The sequence below is a fragment of the Astatotilapia calliptera genome, chromosome 7 (genome assembly GCF_900246225.1).
Source record: "Astatotilapia calliptera chromosome 7, fAstCal1.2, whole genome shotgun sequence".
Classification (NCBI taxonomy): Eukaryota; Metazoa; Chordata; class Actinopteri; order Cichliformes; family Cichlidae; genus Astatotilapia; species Astatotilapia calliptera.
Window position 1 is genome coordinate 46,908,121 of NC_039308.1, and position 19,661 is coordinate 46,927,781.

Sequence of the window (19,661 nt, forward strand, 5' to 3'; positions counted from 1 at the left end):
TCGACTCCCTTTGGTAAAAACGGTAATAAATGGTCTTGCATTTATCTTTTTCATATACATACTAACTTTAGCCATTTATCACTAAAGTCCACAGTAAGCTTGGAAAGTATTACTAGCACAACAACACAGATCTGTCATAAAAAAGTCTGAGACTATATACACAGTGTATTTACAACATGAGGGCATGAGCAAGATGTGCATGTGTGTGTTTGTGTGTTCGTATTTGAGTGTGTTAAAGCTGGTGTATTGGCGGAGGGCATCTTAAAAAGGTTGACTTCCAGGGCGGCGAGGATTGTGTGTGTTAATAGAACTATATATAATATATATACACAACACACACACTGGAATACATGTCAGTATCTGACATTCACGAGCTATACAATTTTACAGTCTGAGACCAAACAGTGTTGTGAGGCCCCTTTTTTTTTCTTTTTTTAAAACATTAGATGTAACAGTGCTTTTTTCTAAGTTAACCCGACAACGCGGTTTGGAGCTCAGGCACCGTTTCTAATAGTGCTGCCATGTGTTTTGGAAAAGAAACTGTAACCCTCTTTCAGTCTGCTTGATGAGACATGATTGTGATTTGGCCGTAACACAGGAATGTCTGAACCAGATCTCTCAGACTTTACCGAGCTCCCCCCAAACCTTCAATCTGGGAAACAAAATTTCTGAACAGTTTCCCCCTTTTTTTCTAAATAAGTGCACTTGTCCATCATATTGTTCTCAGTGAATACTACAGAAAATACTACAGAATAACACTTTCATAAATAAATCCCTGTGTATTTGATTTTGATGGAACTCGATTACTTGGATGGCTTCAGACTGTCTAAGGCTGAATTGAAGCTCAGCCGTGATAAAGTTAAAAAAAAAAAAAGCACCACACTCTCTTTTCTTATGTCGCTAAGCTCTGTCGTAAAGGCTCGAGGAAGTTTGTGACGTGGCTCTGAGTGCTGGTAAGAGCTCAGGTCTGCGACTGGAACATGACCATTCCTAAGTTTTGGCACCGAAGGCCCTGGGGAAAAATAAATTTAAGAAAAAAAAAAAAAATAAAAAAAATAATAATATGGGCCCAGCTAAAAACGCTGGTTAAAATTTAAAAAAAAAAAAAAAAAAAAAAAAAAAGGATTTCAGTAATCCTGCCCACCCCGGTTTCAACACAAACGGCAGCTAGCTTAATTGTGCTCCCATGTCCGCTTTAAAAACACATTGACGACCTTTCGTCTCTACCTCTATTCCTGTTTGATATCAGACCTAAACCCCCCAAAAGTCAGTCTGCTTCCGTTTGCCCTCGTGGGTCTGGCTGGCTACGGTGCCTTGCTAGGTGTGCTGTATTTCACACGATATTTGTTGATGTTCATGAAGTGAAGGACCTCTGGGTTACGGGTGGTGCTGCAGGGCAGTAGGCCTTCACGTCCCTCGCCCATCAGCCACTTGTTGGTCTCAGCGCTCATGTCGCGGGTGACGTGCTCTTTGACCCACGCCTCCACCCAGGCCTGGAAGCGTTTGTGTAGTCGCGTGCTCACCCTCTCGTGTGACTGAGGAAAAACAAGACTGATGTCACGAAACAGATTTTCTACTCACTGAACACAGAAACCTCAAACTAAGCCCAAGCCCTCCGCCCTCACTGACATCTTACAGAGCCAAGAGTTGAAACAGAATGAATGGGAGGTCAAAGGTCACTCACTTTCCTCCCTTATGATAAATACAGGAACGCTGTAACCAAGAAATATTTCTGGCATAACAGCTAAATAACGACACTAGCTGGTAAATACCTGGTGAGCTCGCAGCAGGGCAGTGCGTCGGTACATGTAATCCTCAGACTTAAAGACGTAGACCATCTTGTATGAGTTTAGTTTGAACATGCACTCCATTTTCTCCTTATCCAGCGATTTCTTTCCACCCTCGCAGGCCTCCTTGTCCAGCTGCTCTCGGCCCTTCTGGTACTTCCTGATCCGTCTCAGATTCCTGGTTTAGACAAACGTGATGAGAGTGACTCATGAAATCGAGCAGGAATATGTCAGGACAAGTCAATTAGGGTTGCTGTAATCAAAAGCCTCCTGTTTGAATTTTACAGGGCGTGGCCCATCAGAGAGCGATGAAATGTGGAAAACGCACCTGGGAAGAAAAACTGGCTTCTGAGCGAGGTGCTCCCTCAGCTCAGGAGTTGTGGAATCTGGGTTTAAGTAGCGTCCCACATAATCAGACCAACGCTGCAAACAGAAAACAAGCACAAAACCCAAGTTTAACACACACATTATGAGTGTGAAAACACGAGCACTGCGCCAGTATTACCACAAGTCTGGCAACAGGTTCTTACTAGTATTTCCACACACTGGTTATCTTGATTACAGGCCTTTAAATGACTAGTCTAAGTGAACTGAACTGTGTGTAATAAAATGCCACATTTCAGCAGTGTGGGAATAAAAGAAGAGCTGCTACTGCCATACAAATACTCTTATCAGTGCGAGTATTTAAACAACATTTGTGCAGCATTGTTGCCATTTTACAGTTGATTAGACATCACAGAGCCTGTTTATTTAAAGGGGACCTATTACACATATACACATCATTTATATAATAGCCATGTTTTGTTTTTTTTAATCCTTAATGTGAACAAAAAAACCCCAAAAACCCAAAAGAGTAGATGGATTATTGGCTTAAAAATAGTTCCTGATGCTAATGGACCTTGACACTCAAGATTTACCGTTGTGTTTCTTACCTCGGCCTCCATGGGCTCATCTGAGTTCTCTTCCTCTGTGTCGAGCAGCTCCACCGTGAGCTGCACTTGTCCTCGGTTTCTCAAAAACATCACCTGAGAAAGCAACAGGACGGACAGTTTAAGACACTTTTCAAACGAAAAATAAGGACTCAACACAGAGGGAACACCAACGATCCCCTTTAAACCAGCACTCTGTGACAGTGGAGAGAAACAAGAAGGCTAAGGAGCGAAGAGAAAGTAAGGACAGAAAAGAACATCGTCAGAAAGAGATGGGCTGATCCGATATTTGGATTTCGGCTAAAAACTGGCAAGTAGTTGGACTCAGTGTAGTGACAACAGACCATAAGTCTATGATATTCTCTATCCAAGAGTAAGAAATAATTTAATGTGTCAGATTAAAAAAATATCCTGAGGGCTCAGATTACAGGAAATACTGCAACATTTTACTCTTTTATTCCAGTTTTTAGATTTACTGAGCTTCAGATTTTTGAACACATTATAAAAAGAGTGGAAATGGATGTGTTCAGTGGAAGTTTCCATCTCTCTTTCGTAACAAGTTAGTTTGCAGTCAAAGTAAACAGGATGAATGGGTTTTAGGTATTCACCTATAAAACCAGTTGGGTAATTTCTGTTTTTAACAAAATGGGATAAATATTTAATGTAAAGTGAAGCTTTAATGAAAGCGAAGCTGAAAGTAGGGCAAAAAGCAAATCTGCTCGCTGGTGACAGGTGGCTTTAGCAGCTTTAGTCAATGGAAGCAATGAGTGAGTGCAAATGGTGATCCTTACTCCCCATTACTGCAACCATTTTAGAGGGTAGGAACTGGTTGGTGATTCACACCCTCTTATGTACTCTCAATGAAAAAACCCTACTACAGAAGTCATGCTGATTGCACGTGTCTGTCACAAACCTGGCTGCTGTGTAAATCTCACAGTCTTTGCCAAGGGAAAGACTGAACGATACTGCTTGTGTTTTAAAATGTGGAGATCATTTATTGACAGTGAACGCACCCAAAACACATTAAAAAAAAAAAAAAAAAAAAAAAAGGGAACTCTCCAGTTAGTAAAAGTAGGACGTTCTTCACAGCAACAAATTAAGTTTGACATCTGGACTGTGCAGGAACCAGTCCTGCAGCCTTGTGGAAAATTACTTTTAAGTACCTCTTCTAAACTTTAAATGAGCCAATTTCCATATTTCCAAAGCTTTAGCAAAAATCTGCCGTCATGCCATGGCTAGGTTTGAGAGCGAGCGGCAACTTTATTTACCTTAAAGCAGTTCTCATCAGACATGAGCTGCTCGGCTTTCCGCTGATAGATCGTCTCTGCGGAGCTCCTGGAGGACTGTGTGGACAAGCTTCCTCCAGTGGCTCCGCTGGCGCTCTCTGCCAGGTAGAGGTCTGTTACCTGGACGCAGATCTCATCACTCACAATGTGCTGGAGCTGAAGGAAAGAGAGTTAGTGACTGGCTGGTAAACAACTACAGCAGCTCTTTCCTTGAGAAAACAAGCCAATACCTGCCGGACGATGCTTTGGATGAGCTTGTCCATCGTGAACGCGATGTAAGCGTGAATGGTGAACATTTCCCTCAGAGAGTCCTCGTACTGAGATGCTTCCATGTTGCCATCCAGCAAATTCCGAACCATCTCCAAGAAAGCAGAGTAGTAATCTTCCACCTCAATGTCCACTGGAGAGAAGAAATATTTAATAAAAACAGATCACTAAGTGGAACAGCATGAGGGGAAAAAACATTTCCACTTTTTGTTACAAAAACTACTGGTGAGTTTTTCCTCAATCTACATGTTACTGACATTTTACTGTTCCTACAGTCACAGCACATTCGTTTAACAACTGATTTGAACATTTTACATGTTATATTTAAAGCTCTTCATGGCCTAGAGATATACTGGAAATGCAGTCCCTGCAACCAGAGCACAGCCTGCAGACTGTTTCCACCTCAAGCTAAAAGAAGGTGACCGAGAGATGCAGTCGTGGTCCGACTTGCCTGATAAACGGCAACTTGTTTCATCAGTATCTTCTCTCAAATCACTTTTAAAGACTTCACGTCAAACTCTTGATACGACACTTAGGTCTTGTCATGCGTCTTCCATTTTAAAACATTATGCCAAGTGTTCTAAGATTTTACTTTGTGTTTGAACTATTATGTTTTTGTTGAATCTGGTTTTATCGTGTGCGCTGCGTTTAAGCACTTTACGAGGATAGCATTGATAGGACCTTTACAAACAGACATGGTACAAAAGTCAGAAAAGGAAAAGCAAACAAATGTAACACAAAATCGGGGTATACTGTTACTCACTGGGCTCCTTCAGTCTTAGTTGGATGGCTGGATTGTCATTTTTCTCCTTCTTGAGCCCCAGGACTTCCCTCTCCCAGTCCCGCTCTCTGACCTCCTCTTCGATCTGCCGCTCCGCCTGCTCGTACAGCCGCAGCAGACGTGAGCAGAGTGTCTGGTGAAGCCGCAGGAAGACATACCAGTTGTTGTTGACGAGGAAGAGGTTGTAGGCATCGTCGCAGCCGCGCAGCTTCTGCGCTGCCGTGTTGCTGAACAGCAGCTTGGACTTTGAGGGACTCCCGCTGCCCGGGACACCGTTGTGCTTTTTAGAAGCTCCTTCCTCCAGTTCCATCTCCTCTTCCTCCTCCTCCTCCTCTACATCTGAAAGCTCGCCCCGCTGAGAAAACAGCATGTCAGGGACGAAGTGATAGATGATCTGTTTGATTTTGTATTTGTCCTCCTTCTGAATGCTGGTCTGCCGCTTCACATGGTGGATGATGAGGGCCGCTGCGTCCTCAAGGATTTGGCTGTCCTCGTAGGACAGTGTCAGGTGGGGGCCTGTGACTGGAGTGGTGGTCTCCTCAGAGCCCTGCTCCTGACGCTGCAGAGCAAAAAAAACAAAACTTCAGTAAAAAAATTTTTTCTAGCAGTGTATAGTCAACCTTTATGCTTGCCAAGTGCTGAAAATGATCACAGAAAGAAAGAAAATGACCTCATCATAGATGCTTTCGATTTCATTGAGCAAGGACTTTGATCGAAGCACTTTGGTGTCATTTTGCTTGAAGTTAATGCCTTGATGGTCGAGAGACTTAAGGTAATACTTCTCGTTCTGCTCCCTCCAGATCTTGTTGAAGCCTCGCTGGGCTTCCCGCCACTCTTCCTCTTTTGTCTTTAACCTGTTTGAAAAGAAAAGTAATGTAAGAACTCCAAATCTGAATGACAATTTAAACAACAATCTGCATCTTTCAGCGCGTGACACAGAGGTAGGTGCCAGATCATTCTGTTTCTCTTAATCCATTTTTGGATTAACCATTCCAACATGATATTTGTGCTCCCTTCCTTGTGTGGATTACTGTGTTTATAAATTGTGGGCCAACTCACAGAATGGATTCATGTTATTTTAATCTTCTAACCTCCACAGAGACAAAGCAACTGTGAGTTAAAGACATACAGTAAATGATTTGGCCCTTGATTCAAGCTGTACCTTTTCAAAACGATGGGGACAGAAACAGCAGGGTTTTTCTTCAAGCCGTCAATGATGTCGGGCGCTTTGTCTCCATATATCCTCTGGATGGCCTTGCGGTGAATGACCTCTGAGGAGCCACCCAGCATGTTGTCCAAGCGGAACTTGGCCTGTTCCTCCGCGGACATGCGGGACAACTTCCGCTGCACCGTCTCCAACACTCTGATGGTAGCCAGATTGGTCTCTAATACAACATCCAGCTGTTTGAGGACAAGAGATTTTTTCAGTCATTATTCCAATTTAACTTCAAAATTGGAAATTTTCTGGAAAGGCAAAATAGCATCTACCACAATGTTTTTCCCCCTTCAAGGATATAGTCTTTTTGTTGTCATCATTAACACAAGTTACACGTATTAGCTCACCTCAAAACGTTCATCTTCACACCTGTAGATGTGCTCCTCATACTGAGTCTTCTTGGAGCTGACAAAAGTGGAGTCTTCAGACCAGGAGGGGAAGGAGACCCAAGTGTCGTTTAAGACCTGGACACAGCAGGAAAAAAAACACAAAAATTAATACAGACGTCAACTCAAACTACATTCATGAGGATGAGGTTGACTGTTAGCGTTAAGCAAAAACGGATCCAACAAACTACAAAAATATGAAATTAATTTTTTTTTTGCAAATCCAATTTTTTATATACACAATCTTCCAATATCACTCTAAAGTATTAAAAAGATTTTTTTCTTATTTTCTGACAGCATTGCATATTATATTCATATACGTTATATCAACCAAGGAAAGAATTTTCAGCTCATGTACAAGTTATCCCTGTGAGCCTAAAGGCTAAACTCAATGAGAGCAGAGAAGCTAAATAAGGGCTTTAATGCACACAGCTCAGGCTGCGAGTACAGAAGCCCCTCCCCTTCCTACTGTACAAATCCTGTTTGCAAATGCGAACCAATCAACCAGGAAGAAATGACAAGCGAGTTTCAACAGCTACTTTCAGAAATGATAAACAAGATAAATCTAAATCAAAGCAGAAAAAAGGACAACTGCTGTTAAAGAACAACACAGTAGCTTTATGAGCGCCTGGATGTCCACTCCTCTCTCACCTCTTTACAAAGTGGAGTTCTGCCTGTACACTTGGGCTGCTGGTAGCTTTTAGGCAGGGCTCTGTAACTGGAGCCTAGTCTCTTACAGGAAGCATAATCAATCTCCATGGCGATGCCCTCGGTAGCCCGCTCCTTGGGGTATGTTTCAATGTGGGACATTTCACGATACCCCAGGAAGTTTTTGAACCAGTTGAATAGCTCAGGGAATTTTCTGTTTAACAGAAAGATATAAAAAAAACAAACAAAACAAAACAAAAAAAAAAACACACAACCAAAAAATAAAATAAATAAATCTATCAAATTTACTGCAAAAGTTATATTTTACGTGATCCGAGTTACTCACCCTAAAAACGGCAGCACCAGCTGCACCAGTTCAGCTCTGGAAATCACCTCCTGGTTAAAGATGACCAGACATCGCAAGAAGTTGTCGTAGGCCTCTGCACTTCGCAAGGCTTTGCGCACCTAAAATATAAAAATCTGCTGAAGTCTTGTGGCATAAGTCAAGTTTTTGAGAACAACAAGAACCACCAACACAAAGCCTGTGCTCTTCGGATAAACTAGCAAATAAAGTTAAGTTGCTCTGTGATTATGTTAAACATTGTTTGGACAGAGGAGTGCAGAGGGGGGATAGTGTATATATTGGAACAAAGGCTGGAAAATATGGAGCTAACATGCAGGAGGAAAAGAGGAAGAATATAGAGAAGAATCATGGATGTAGTGAAGGAGGACATGCAGTGGGTTCGTGTGACAAAAGAGGAAGCTAGGGACAGGGTGGGATGGAGGAAGACGATCCACTTTTTAATTCCCCTTTCCTCTTATTCAAACTAAAAAACAAAATACAAACTCACCTTCTCAAAGAACAGAGATTCTGTGCCGACTCCATGCTTGCTGGCCTCTGCCACTGAGGAATCCTTCAAGTTCAGTAACTTCGGCTTCTTCTGCAGCATTCCCAAAACGACATTCAAGACACAGGTTCAATAATTTAAAAACCAAAACTTTCAAACACTTCACATAAAGCAGGAACTCCAGCAACACTTGAGGGAAGACGAACAACTTTAATAATCATCTTCCCTCAAGTGTTGCTGGAGTTCCTGCTTTGTGAATTCTTTCATCCTTCCATGCACCTTGGAAGCAGGTGAAGTTGTGCTAGAAAATTTTTGCTGCGAAACACTTCACATAAAACATGGAAATAAAACCAAATTGGACTTAGCAGTATGAGACTGCATGTACCTTGATAGGGGGCGTGGCCCCAGGCGTGGGATGGCGACGGATCTGGCAGCCGTTCTGATTGGGCCTCTGCTTGTTGTTGAGCTGAAGCTTTTTGGCAGTGCCACCGTGGTCGTTTCGTACAGACTCGGCCTTCTCAGCAGTGGTCTTATTTAATAGCTACGACGAATACAAAACACAGATTAAGACACGAGCGCGTCAACATGACAGATCACAGACTACGGGGGGAACATTATTCTGAGAGGCTGATTTTAATGAATAAACTTTACCTTTGTGTTTAAGGTGTCTCTAATAAATCTGAACTCATGAGTAGAATACGGTACATTAAATACATGGATTTTCTCACCACTGAACTGTTGGCATCAGGGAGAAACTGCCCAAACTCAGAGAGTAGATCCTCCTGATTCTTGAAGAGCCTGGCCACCTGAGCATAAACCTCCTGTTCAGTCAGAGCTGGTGTGTAGTTTCCTCCAGCCTCCTTGGCATTACGCTGCTCCTTCTGTGGGTGGAGGAACACAAACAAATTGAGTGATTAAAAGTCGCTCTACTGGGCTTTTTAAATATTTTTCCTGTCATATATTTCATTACATGAATTGTGGCCGCTTCTGTGTAGTCCATAGTAGAAGCCAGGCTAAATGACCAAGAGCAGCACTAACAAAAAACAGTAGCTTTTCCATACATTTTGACACTGCATGCAGGAACAGTACAGGGCTACAGCAAAAACAGCTGGAAATCAGCATAAAAGGTCCTCTTTAAAAGCTCCTTTTAATGTAAATTCAAAATTTAAGCTCAGAAACGCTTTAGAACTTCACTCTGGCTTTCATTTTGAGACACTGGCCTGGTAAGTATGGAGGATCTCCAGGAAGGCTTTGTAAATGTCGGGCTGGCCCTGGAAGCGGTTTTTGATCTTGTTGACGTAGTTGATGGCATGGTTGAATTCCACTGGCTGGTTGTTCTGCATGGGTGGGCCTGTGGGGGTCCCGCTGAGTGGTGGGTGGAGCTGCATAGGTGGCGAACGGGGAGAGGTGTAGGCAGGGATGGACGGATTGCTCTGGCTGCTTGGTGTTAACGCCTGGGGCTGAGGAGGCTGAAACAGGAAAGATTTTAAGTGTACTGAAACACATGCTTCACAGTAAAAAAAAAAAAAGTTTCTACTCCACCACATTTTATTCTCACCTTGCTGGTCTTGGCAGGCGTGGGCTGTGTTAGAAGGGGCGGAGCAGTGGTGGTTGCAGATGAGGGAAGCGGAGGCTGAGGTTGGGGAGCAGCTCCCGATATGGGGATGTTCTGGACTGAAATGCCATGTGGGGTGATGTGGTGGATCTGACCCGGTGTCGTCACATTGACTAGGTCGTTGGTCTGGACCTCGATCTTGTAGCCGGGAGGCAAGAAAGTGTTGAAGCCCATGATGAGGTCAGGGTGACCTTTGAAGAGTTGTGACACTCTGCTGATCACTCCGGGAGTGTCAATACTGGAAACGCAAAAGCAGAAAGAATTTGAAAATTCAGTTATACCTGGGGAGACATCTCGAGTACATTTAAAACCTGGCAACATCTCAGGCATCAAGAGTAGTGTGTACTCTTAGGACTTTAAATTAAACCATATAAATGCATCTCTGTAGGTGCTAACTGTACAAGAGTTGTTGCTTGTGAAAAAAATGCCAGCTCGTTTTATGGAGAAGGGGAAAAAAGTAAAATAAACGACTGGTCAAAAACGTTTAATGTCTAGGTCCACGTTAGTACCACGAATCATTTCGTCTACACATTTCATTGTTGTTGTTTACTTCGCTACGCGGCGGCCGCAGCAGCTAGAGAAAGTGCCAACCTAGCATGAAACAAGCTAACTCGAACAAAACTAAGCTATCCTAAGCTAAGCTAAGCTACGCTAAGCAGCAGACTCGGAGGTGCTTCACCCCTGAAATACCATTACCTTCTGTTTGTATGTTTGCAAAAGTGTTTGTTGCTTTTCTTCTACTTAACTGCAAACCGTGTCCAAACTCAAGTGACATGACTGAAAAGATCCGCTGACGCTTATTCTAGCTCGCTCAGGAACTTTCCCTCTCAATTTGTTCGCTCAGAGACGCAGTTTAGAAGCGAGAATGTCGCTGCTGTGGTTTAACACGTGTCGAGAAGCTTTTTATTGCAATTGTGCTAAATTAAGGCGCCGTCCTCGGCTCGTTAAAACGTATTATCATAACTTCACTCCAGTGCGACCGTCCGTGAGGTTATTGGATTCAGTATGGAGCCGCTACCATTCACGATGAACCGAAAAAAACTCATGTAAATAAATTAGATAAATAACCCCAATACTTTTCCCCCACTGTATTTAACTGCTCACTTTAATTGTACGCTAATACGATTCAAGAAAAAAACCTGCATTATAACTTTCCTGCCATTGAATATTTATTTATTCGTCTACTCCTGTAGGTAACACGATCAAATTTTAAATTTGCTCTAGAAAATCGGTCAACCTTTAAGGGATCAATCTTTAATCAAAACCACCGTGGCCTCACCTTTGGGATTTGAACTCTTTCATTATGTCTAAAAAGTCGTTGTAGACCTGTGGCTGGTTGCCAAACTGCAGCTTCACTTGATCCAAGTAAGACAAAGCGTCTTCCACCTTAGGGAGAGCAAGAGAGAGAGAGGAAAGCCAGCTTTATGTGCCATGATTTTTTTTTTCCAAAACACTGGTACCTGCATCAGCTATAAACTGAACTGAATTTCACAACTGATGTGTGATCTGCCTAAAAAGGACAGATTTTCTCTACTACCACACATTTTAAATGTTTCAGTCTAAGGCATAATGAACCATCACTATGAATGGATCTTATTTGTTTTTACAATCATGGTGCAAATTTAAATAAAAGCTACCAAAAAACAACAAACTAAAAAGCAAATGACTTAAAAATAAACTCATTTCCAGAGAAGTTCTAATAATGTAGCTTTGTTAATTTCCCCAAACCTCTTTAGCATTTTCAACTGTAAAAGTAAAATTAGATTTACAGACCTTGAGTCTCTGGAACTGCTGCTGGCCCTGTGCAGAGGCCTGAGGAGCAACTGTATGGGTGTGCCCTGACATGACCGAGGGCCCGTGGGACTGCACTGCCGGGCTGTGGTGGTGGGAGCCCCCATGGACAGCTGGGCTTGGAGTGTGCCCATGCCCGCCACTGTTCTGGGCCACTGTGGGAACCTAGGAAATCAGAGAGGTTTTATTAAAAGTACAGCAAATAGTACCATGTGAAAGTGCCACATAGTCCTGAGTTTTGTTTAGGTAGTGCCAAATCACAACAACAGTCCCCTCAAGGTGATATAAACTGAGACACATAGACAGAATGTGCACAGCTGACAGGTGGGGAAGCCTGGAGCATGAGTTGTGAGTGCTTAGTAAAGAAAAGTTGCTATGTCCTCACTAAATGATAACTCCTCAAACAAAACGATCAAATAAATCTTGAGCGGGCCAACGCGGTGTACCTGATATCCTTGTGGGACGGAGTACTGGACGCCTGCTGTGGGCTGCATGTTGTCAGACACGGCCTCGTACACAGCCGGAGCTGGAGCAGGGGCCAGGACACGATGCTGGAAAGCCTCCGCGTTGCCACCGAGGCGCCGCTGCGGGGACGCAAAAACCGTTTCCGGATCCTCCCCACGCCGCTTCATTATGTACGCATACTCGGGAGAGCTGCGAGATCTGTAAATACACAGCAACATATGGAGCCCATTTTCTCAGACCTCTGAGAAGTTATCTGAATCGATTACATCACACTAACAATTTCATTCAAGAATTTGTGGGAATATATATTTTTTTGCTTGTACTGTGAATTTATAGACACACAAACACACACACAGTGAACCACTTTTCTTGTTTGGCTGTGGCAGAAAATGATTGCATAACCATCTTCACAGTACGCAGATTTATTGAAACGTCTGATGCTTTCAGCACCAAAAAGAAGCCTCTACGTTTATCAAGGTCAATAAAATGTGACCATATTGATTCATTAACATGTGATTTGACTACTTTGACAGCATTTTTTTCTCATTAGAAACTATATCCAAATTTTATGCATGAATATGGCGCTTCATGAACAGCTGTTCGGCCATGTGCATGTTTGGAGAATTCAAGAAAAGCTGGCAGGCAAAGGTGAACTACACACAGGATACAGCACCTGGGAGTCTTGAGTCCCCACTTCTTCTTTCTTTCTTTTTTCTTTCTTTTTTTTTTTTTTGGGGGGGGGGGGGGGGGGGGTGTCTTTTTGTTGTTTTGCATTGCCACAAAGTTACGTTTACTGCAAAAGTTCCCATGTGAGGCCGGGGAACATATTTTGTATTTAGTGAATTTTCTATTTTGATTTTATTATGTGTGGGGGAAGCCTGGTTGCTGTGTATGAATTTCCTTCTGATTAATAAGTTTTTTTTTTCTTAAGTTAGTTTTACAAATATTCCTGCCCATATTTAAATTAAAAACATAACACATTTTAGCCAGTATTTTTCAAAGGGAAGAAGACAACTGTACAGGAGTATGGTAAAAATGAAAAAATGGTGTTTACCACTCCAGCAGTGCACATAAAAAAACTGGCTAAAACAAGGACTTGAATCACAAATAATGTAGCTGATGAAGCTACAAAATGTGTGTACCATAATAATTTAATCATGGGTAATTCACTACTTTCCAATACTGCTCCGTGTACTTGCACTTTATTTAAGTACTTGCATGTTTTGCTGCTTTCAGCTTCTACTTTAGTGTATTTTGGATGGAAATAATAAACTTTAATTTTCGTCAGAGTTCTAGTTTCTTATTATTTTGCAGTTTTCAAATGTATACATAATATACACAGGTAGTATTAGCTATAATAATACGGCAGTATACAGGCAATTAAATCAACTGCTACATTAAAGTAATAGCCACGTTAATGAATCGATGAACATGATTTAATTATACCCCGCCCCCCCTCCCTCAGCAACACGCAGCCAAAGTGTATTGTGTATTTTTCTGTTATTTCTGGCTACGCCGCTGACAAAAATACCGGTTAAAATATTTCTACGACAACTTGTGGCTTGTCGCGGATCCCCTGTGCCTTGTCTTATCTGTCCCGTGTCTCTACGTGATACATGGATGACAACGTTAGCATGAACTGAATGTACGACTCGCGCTCCGAGCAGCCAATGAGACACACAGCCTACGTCACCGACAAACAGGTGCTGTGGGAACGTGGAAGTCGGTCTGCCATTCACAACTTCCTCAAGACGACGGCAACTCGCGGGCACTCGAAGGAATGGCGTACTTAAAAAAAAGATAAAAGCGATAAAGTCAGGCAGCTAATAAAATTCTACACGCGTGTGTCGAGCAAAAGTAACACAATGATAAACTCGAGTGCTCGTGCGCTGCTGCTTCTGACGCTTCCTCTCTGCTCCCACCAGCAGCTGAGTTCCACCGTGCCAGCAAACGAGTCGTTCCGCACGGCCAAAGAAAGCCAGCCTGTGGTATTTACAGACAGAAGCGCAGTGTAGTAACGTTACAGTCCTCCAATATGAAAACGCGGTTGTGTCTATTACACGGTAACAGCCCCACAACCGCGGTTCTCCCGTCCCGTTTACAGGCCTTTACAAGCAGCGACCTCGAGTTACGCTTTCCCCACGCCCGCCATTTAGAGCGTGGCGCAGGAGTTCAGCGCGTTTACACTCCCATTTTCCAGCAGGTAAGAGCCAAGAGCAACTCGTACGCAAGGCACCCTGCTGAACGGTCAGGCTAAAATAAATGTATACTGTTTATTTTAATTAACTTTGCTGGGAACTTGTTCTGTCGACGGGAGTTGTTTGCTGTCTGCTAGCAGCTAGCTAATGTAAACAACATGAGTAGCCTGACACCGATCGCTGTCCGGGGCTAGGAGAGGGAAGCACATGCAGCTAAGCCATTAGCGATCTGGTGGGCTCTCGCTGAAACGGCGAATATTTGCTATTGATTTGCCACACTGATGGATTTAGATCAACTTATGAGTGAACGGCATACAAAGAAGCATCGATCATCTACGTGATCTTGTTAAAACGTCTTCTGACCGGAGGGAGTTAGCTTGCCAACACTAGCTTGCTGAATGAACTCACCCCTCTCTCCCAAATAGCAAGCAGAAGTTCGGTGATGATGGTACGATAATCCGTTCGCTCGTGGTGAAAGGCTACACCACTGACTGGAGAAGACAGAAACTCAGTGTATCTGCAAAAAGCAATTAATCGATGGAGTATTACTTGAAATAAACAATTCAAGCTACAAAGTGAGAATCTCCCCTACAAACGAAAACAATCTCCGTTCGGTTAGCTGGGGTGGGCGGGGTTTTCACCCTGGAGTGAAAAGCGGTCCTCCTTTTAGGAGCTATTGGTCAGTCTGTTCGAAGAACCCGGACAAGGGCGGGGCGACGTATTCGGTTGTGAAATTGAACTGTCAATCAAAGATTTCTCGAGCAGTTACCAAGCACACCCTTTTGACTTGAAGCGCGATAATGCCAGCACAGAGCGGAGAGGCTCAGCTGCAGTATAAATGGGGAAAGCATAATAGCACCATGTTTAGAGACGAACGTAGAAAGCACAGCCTGTCCATTATTAAGGTATAACACGGTCACGGAGGTGTTAGATAAGGCGCCGCATGAGTTTTATCAAGAGGAATAAGCATGTTACTGACCAGGGAAAAGTTTAAAGAGCATTTGAGAGTTTTTTTCTCTTGCTTTGAAGATGAATTTGAACATTAATATACAGACGGCAGTTACTGGGTTTTAAATAGCATCCACTGGTGATGTCAAACATAAGACGTGGAGGCCAGAATTGGCCCAGCCAAGACTCCAATCCTGCCCACTGGCCAGCTTTGAGAAGGAATGCATAGATTTTGAACTTTTAACTGTATTTTCATAAGTTTTACAGGTTTTCCAACTATGCCCCTCAACCCCAGTTCCATTACTACTAAGCTAAAGTAATTAAATAATAGATAAACAGTTATATTACAGAAAAGTTCCAGTTTCTCCACTATGTACTATAACAATTCTGTGTTTTGTTTTGTTTTTTGGATTCTGTTACATTGAGTCCATGGGGGTACAAGTACATTTTCTGTGAATTCATGAAAACATATTTTATAATTACAGGACAGTCTGGTCAATGAATTGGCAGAACCTTTTCTGTAGAATCTTTTCTGTATTTTATGTAAAAAAATGTTTTTACTCATCCCACCCACTTATGATCAAAGTATACAGTATGTTGTCTTCAGTGTAAAATGTGATTGACACCACTGGTTTAAATTGTAAGTCTTGGTCTTTTAACCTCAACAATCAACAACAGCAACACATCCACATATATTCCATATTGTTTACTGCACAACTGATGGATGTTCAATAAATAATAACTACTTAATAAATAAAGGACAAGTGTGATTATTGATATTTCTTTGTTTTTTGACTCAATGGATATAGTAACAGAATGATTGGGGCTCTATGGTATGGCTCTTCTAAGATGAAGTTTAGTTGAAGTTTAGTTCACAGCACACACTGGGCATCAGCATCACATCATACCACATTGCAGCTTTTCTACATGCAAGATAGTCTGCAGAATTTTAATGTAAAATATAATGCTTAGATGCAGGGTTCCTTTGGCGGTATTGTGTAAGAGTAGATTTACAGTTCAACTTCCCACAAAAAATGTTTCAAGGAGTTGTTTTACAAAAAAAAAAGTTAGGACTTTTCTGCTGCAGTGGCTGCTATTGTCCAGGACCTATGCATTTAAAATGCTGTGATGGTTGGAGCTATAATATAAACATAAATAAATAAATATTTGGAATTTTCGGTCTTTCTGGTTTCTATTTTAAATTAGTTTTTGCATCTATGTATTAATTCTTTTTGTCTGCCCTGCTGTTTGCAATACTGCATTTTCCCTATTAACGTTCATTAAGTAATCTATCCATCCACCCAACCAATAGATCTCGAAAAACAATTAACTACTTCCTGGAGTTTTGCAGCACGTGACTTTTGTGGGCGGGCTGTACCGTTAAGGCTTGTGTCCCTCCCACAGTAAGGGGGCGGGGAAGTGGGAGGCACTGCAGCCAATCGCTGCACGGATCCCGCATTACAAATCCCCTAAAAAGGTGGAACTTCCGAAATAAACCCTCGCCCACGACAGGCGGAGCTGCAACAGCAGCCCGGGATTCCTCCCTCCAGCCCAGGCAGAGGATTCAGCTGCGACCGTCGGCTGCAGCACACACATACACACGCACAGCTTCACTATCCCGAGTTGGTTCCCCCCCGTTATAATTACACCCATCTCCACGAACGCTCCAAACCGAACAAAAAGCGTAACATTAAAGTGCTCCCCTTTAAGTTCCCATCTGGATGAAACGCGGAGACAGCCCCAGCACCGAGGCGCACAGCTAGCAGGACCAGCCAGCCCGTCTGCACCGCGCACTCGCTCGGTCGACGCTGGCTGCGGAGTCCACAAACAAAAGGGTTCGCGGCACTAAAACACTCACTCACTCGCGGTTTGTTTTACGTGAGTACCGGTTGACTGGGAGATTCAGTGGGGCCTCGGCGGCCAGCACGGCGGCTTTTGCGGACAGAAAGAGCCGATCCGGTCGTCATTACTAAACAATGCCAAAGTCAAACGAAACGAGAACTACGGCGGAGCTGTGTGGCAATACCGGAGCCACGCCATTCTCCGCGTCCCCCCCCCCCCTCTCTCCCTCTCTCGGGTCCCGCAGACAGAACCACCGCGCGTATTGCAGCTCTCTTTGTTTACTTCACTAGTCGGGAGTAAAAATGTCTAACCTGTCTCACCACAACAACTACACCCCCTCCCCTCCTTCCCCCTGCCGATCCATTACACGCTCACACAACGCTGCAGACAAAAATGCTTCGACTCGCAGACAGAGGGGATGCCTCAGATGGTGTCCACACAGCCCCGGGAGGCTGTTTACTGGCCGACATAATGCCATCCCGCACATTTAAGCAGCCAACACCTTAAGAAGCTGACTATTCTGCTGCCGTTTACTCGCGAAACAAGAGCCTCGCAATTCATTTACGCGCACAAAATAATAAGAATGTTAAAAAAAAGCCACCACTGACACCAGACCGCCCTCAGATCCTTCGCAACAATCACACGCATCGTAACGCAGCGACACTCTTGATATTATTTAGTTTAAGCAGCCGTTACATACCCAGTAAAAAGACTCCTTACTCCGGATTCGTGTTTGTAACAAAATAGTTGGACACGCCCCCTCTCCACTGGCATTGGCGCAAACTGGAAGACACGTCACTCTGCGTTTGAATATGACCCGCTAAAAACCGAGGCAGCATCGCAGGGAAACAGCCTCCTCTCCACCACGCGCAAAACCTGCAGTTCCGATACTGGTGGAGGATTACCGAGGGCGGCGGTGGGGGTGTCAAGTTCATTTTACACCGCGGGCCACACGAAGCTCTACCAGTGAAAGTCGGCTTTCTGTCAGTGTGAAGAACTGGACTTAATCACGGAGATATTTGAAGGAAGGAGAAAGAAATGCAGTGTCAACAATTCTCCTCTGGATTTCTGTATGATAAAGAAATGCTGCTTAAACTGTAAGAAATCAATGTGTGAAATTACTGAAAAGTTCTGTAATTGAGCTCATTGCGCAGACTGTTCTGTAATTATAAAGGAAAAAAAAAATTTTTTTTGTTTTAATACTGTCTACAATCACAATGCCTTAGTAGACAGTGAAAACAGCAACCTTCCTCTTATTTAATAGTCTATAGCTATATAGTTATTTCTGCACTTTGTAAGCCCCGTATCAATGCTATATAAAGGAAGAGATCATATTGTCTCTACGATTGTATTTGTGGCGAGAAGCTACTTTTTTTTTTTAAAGCTATGTTTGCTATTAGTTATTACCAATAAATGCGCAGGGAGAAAATCTGGGTCACTCTGAGGGATCGTTGCTATTTTTGGATAAAAAAAAAAAAGTGTTCAATTGGGTAAAGATTTGGTCACTGCTTAATGATTTTTCATATAGACTTAATAGCCATTCTTTTTAGATACACTTGTTCAGAATCTGGTAAATCTCTTTATCAGCGAGTCATAGGGGCAGCTCAATGCGTTTAGACATGGTCAAGTTCAAACTGACATAATGGGGAAGAGAAGTGATCTAGGAGACTTTGGACGTGTCATGGATGGGCTGGTCCCAGTATTTTAGAAACTGTGGATCTTCTGGGATTTTCTCCATACACATACTAGCAAAGTGTAACTTTATGAGCTTCTTCAATAATGTATTCAGATACTTGACTTGCTTTAAAAAAATAAAATAATTAAGAGTGCTTTTTGAAGCTTCTGATAAATTACAACCGAACTTAAATATCAGTTTGCTCAAGCTTGTGCGATTTGTTGCTTACAATGCAGAGGTCTCAAAAACTCGTGTCAAATGATACATTTGGTATCAGAGGATTATACCATTGATTTATTACAGCAAAAATGCAGCTGGTGGTTCGAGGCTCATCACTCTCTACAAATATGAAACCAGAGAAGTTGGGTAGTGATGGAAAAAAAAAAAAATCCCCAGCGCTTACAGGTGGATGCAGGCATGGTGAAGAGGTTGAAACAACTTAAGCAGACCAAGAGATTGGAAGGGTTTTGGTGTGAATTGAGGAGAGTGAGGCATGCTGCTGTGCATGATGCAATGCAGGTTGAGTTTTCTGCTTAAACTAGCCTGCAGGTTTTGCTCCAGCTAATGTACAGCAATAACGTTTTTCCTCAAGAAGCTGAGCGCAGTGAACAGGAACCAAGTCAATAAAGTTGCCTTATGGGTTTGACAACAGCAGCATACCATTAAATCTGCTCCGTTGTGCAGCTTTCAAATCGTTATTTAAAATCAGAAAAACTGATTCATGCGCACGATGTGAGAGACATCTTTTATTCCTAGCTTTACTTTTATAATTGTCATGTTTTCATTTATGTCACTGCATTAAGTACAAGACTGAAGCTGCGTTTGTCGACACAATGATACCATATTCAGTGAAGAAAAGTAAAAGTGCCGCTTTGAAACCCAAGAAACACACCGCCTGTACAAAGACACAGGTTGGCATAGGTTTTTTTTAATTTTATTTAATACAGTATAACTTTAATCACTAGTCATACGAATGATA

General features: G+C 42.8%; 1 protein-coding gene across 3 annotated transcripts; it reads right to left on the reverse strand.

Moving 5' to 3' along the window:
- Positions 1-1,116: 1,116 nt before the first annotated feature.
- Positions 1,117-17,782, reverse strand: sin3aa (SIN3 transcription regulator family member Aa). Of its 3 annotated transcripts, none has more exons than XM_026175221.1 (21): positions 17,708-17,782; positions 12,001-12,217; positions 11,537-11,719; positions 11,043-11,149; positions 9,707-10,001; positions 9,369-9,617; positions 8,877-9,029; positions 8,534-8,689; positions 8,152-8,241; positions 7,647-7,765; positions 7,304-7,514; positions 6,614-6,730; positions 6,213-6,451; positions 5,721-5,904; positions 5,033-5,609; positions 4,233-4,402; positions 3,985-4,158; positions 2,720-2,812; positions 2,116-2,210; positions 1,773-1,965; positions 1,117-1,535 (listed from the first exon to the last, which is right to left on the reverse strand). In XM_026175221.1, the coding sequence occupies exons 1-21, from the start codon at positions 17,779-17,781 to the stop codon at positions 1,305-1,307; spliced, it is 3,927 nt and encodes a 1,308-aa protein (XP_026031006.1). In that variant the 5' UTR covers position 17,782; the 3' UTR covers positions 1,117-1,304. The 3 variants fall into 3 exon arrangements, with proteins under 3 accessions (XP_026031006.1, XP_026031007.1, XP_026031008.1); XM_026175222.1 differs by lacking the exon at positions 17,708-17,782 and adding an exon at positions 14,626-17,192; XM_026175223.1 differs by lacking the exons at positions 11,043-11,149; positions 11,537-11,719; positions 12,001-12,217; positions 17,708-17,782 and adding an exon at positions 10,510-11,006.
- Positions 17,783-19,661: the final 1,879 nt, after the last annotated feature.

Bases quoted from the DNA above. Each gene is read 5' to 3' on its own strand.
- sin3aa (XM_026175221.1), bottom strand. From the start codon at position 17,781: ATGCCAGTGGAGAGGGGGCGTGTCCAACTATTTTGTTACAAACACGAA. The intron at 9,030-9,368 runs GCCAGTGTCTCA...CTCCACCCACAG, and splicing joins AGATCCTCCATACTTACCAG to AAGGAGCAGCGTAATGCCAA. The intron at 8,242-8,533 runs GTACATGCAGTC...GGAATGCTGCAG, and splicing joins GGGCCACGCCCCCTATCAAG to AAGAAGCCGAAGTTACTGAA.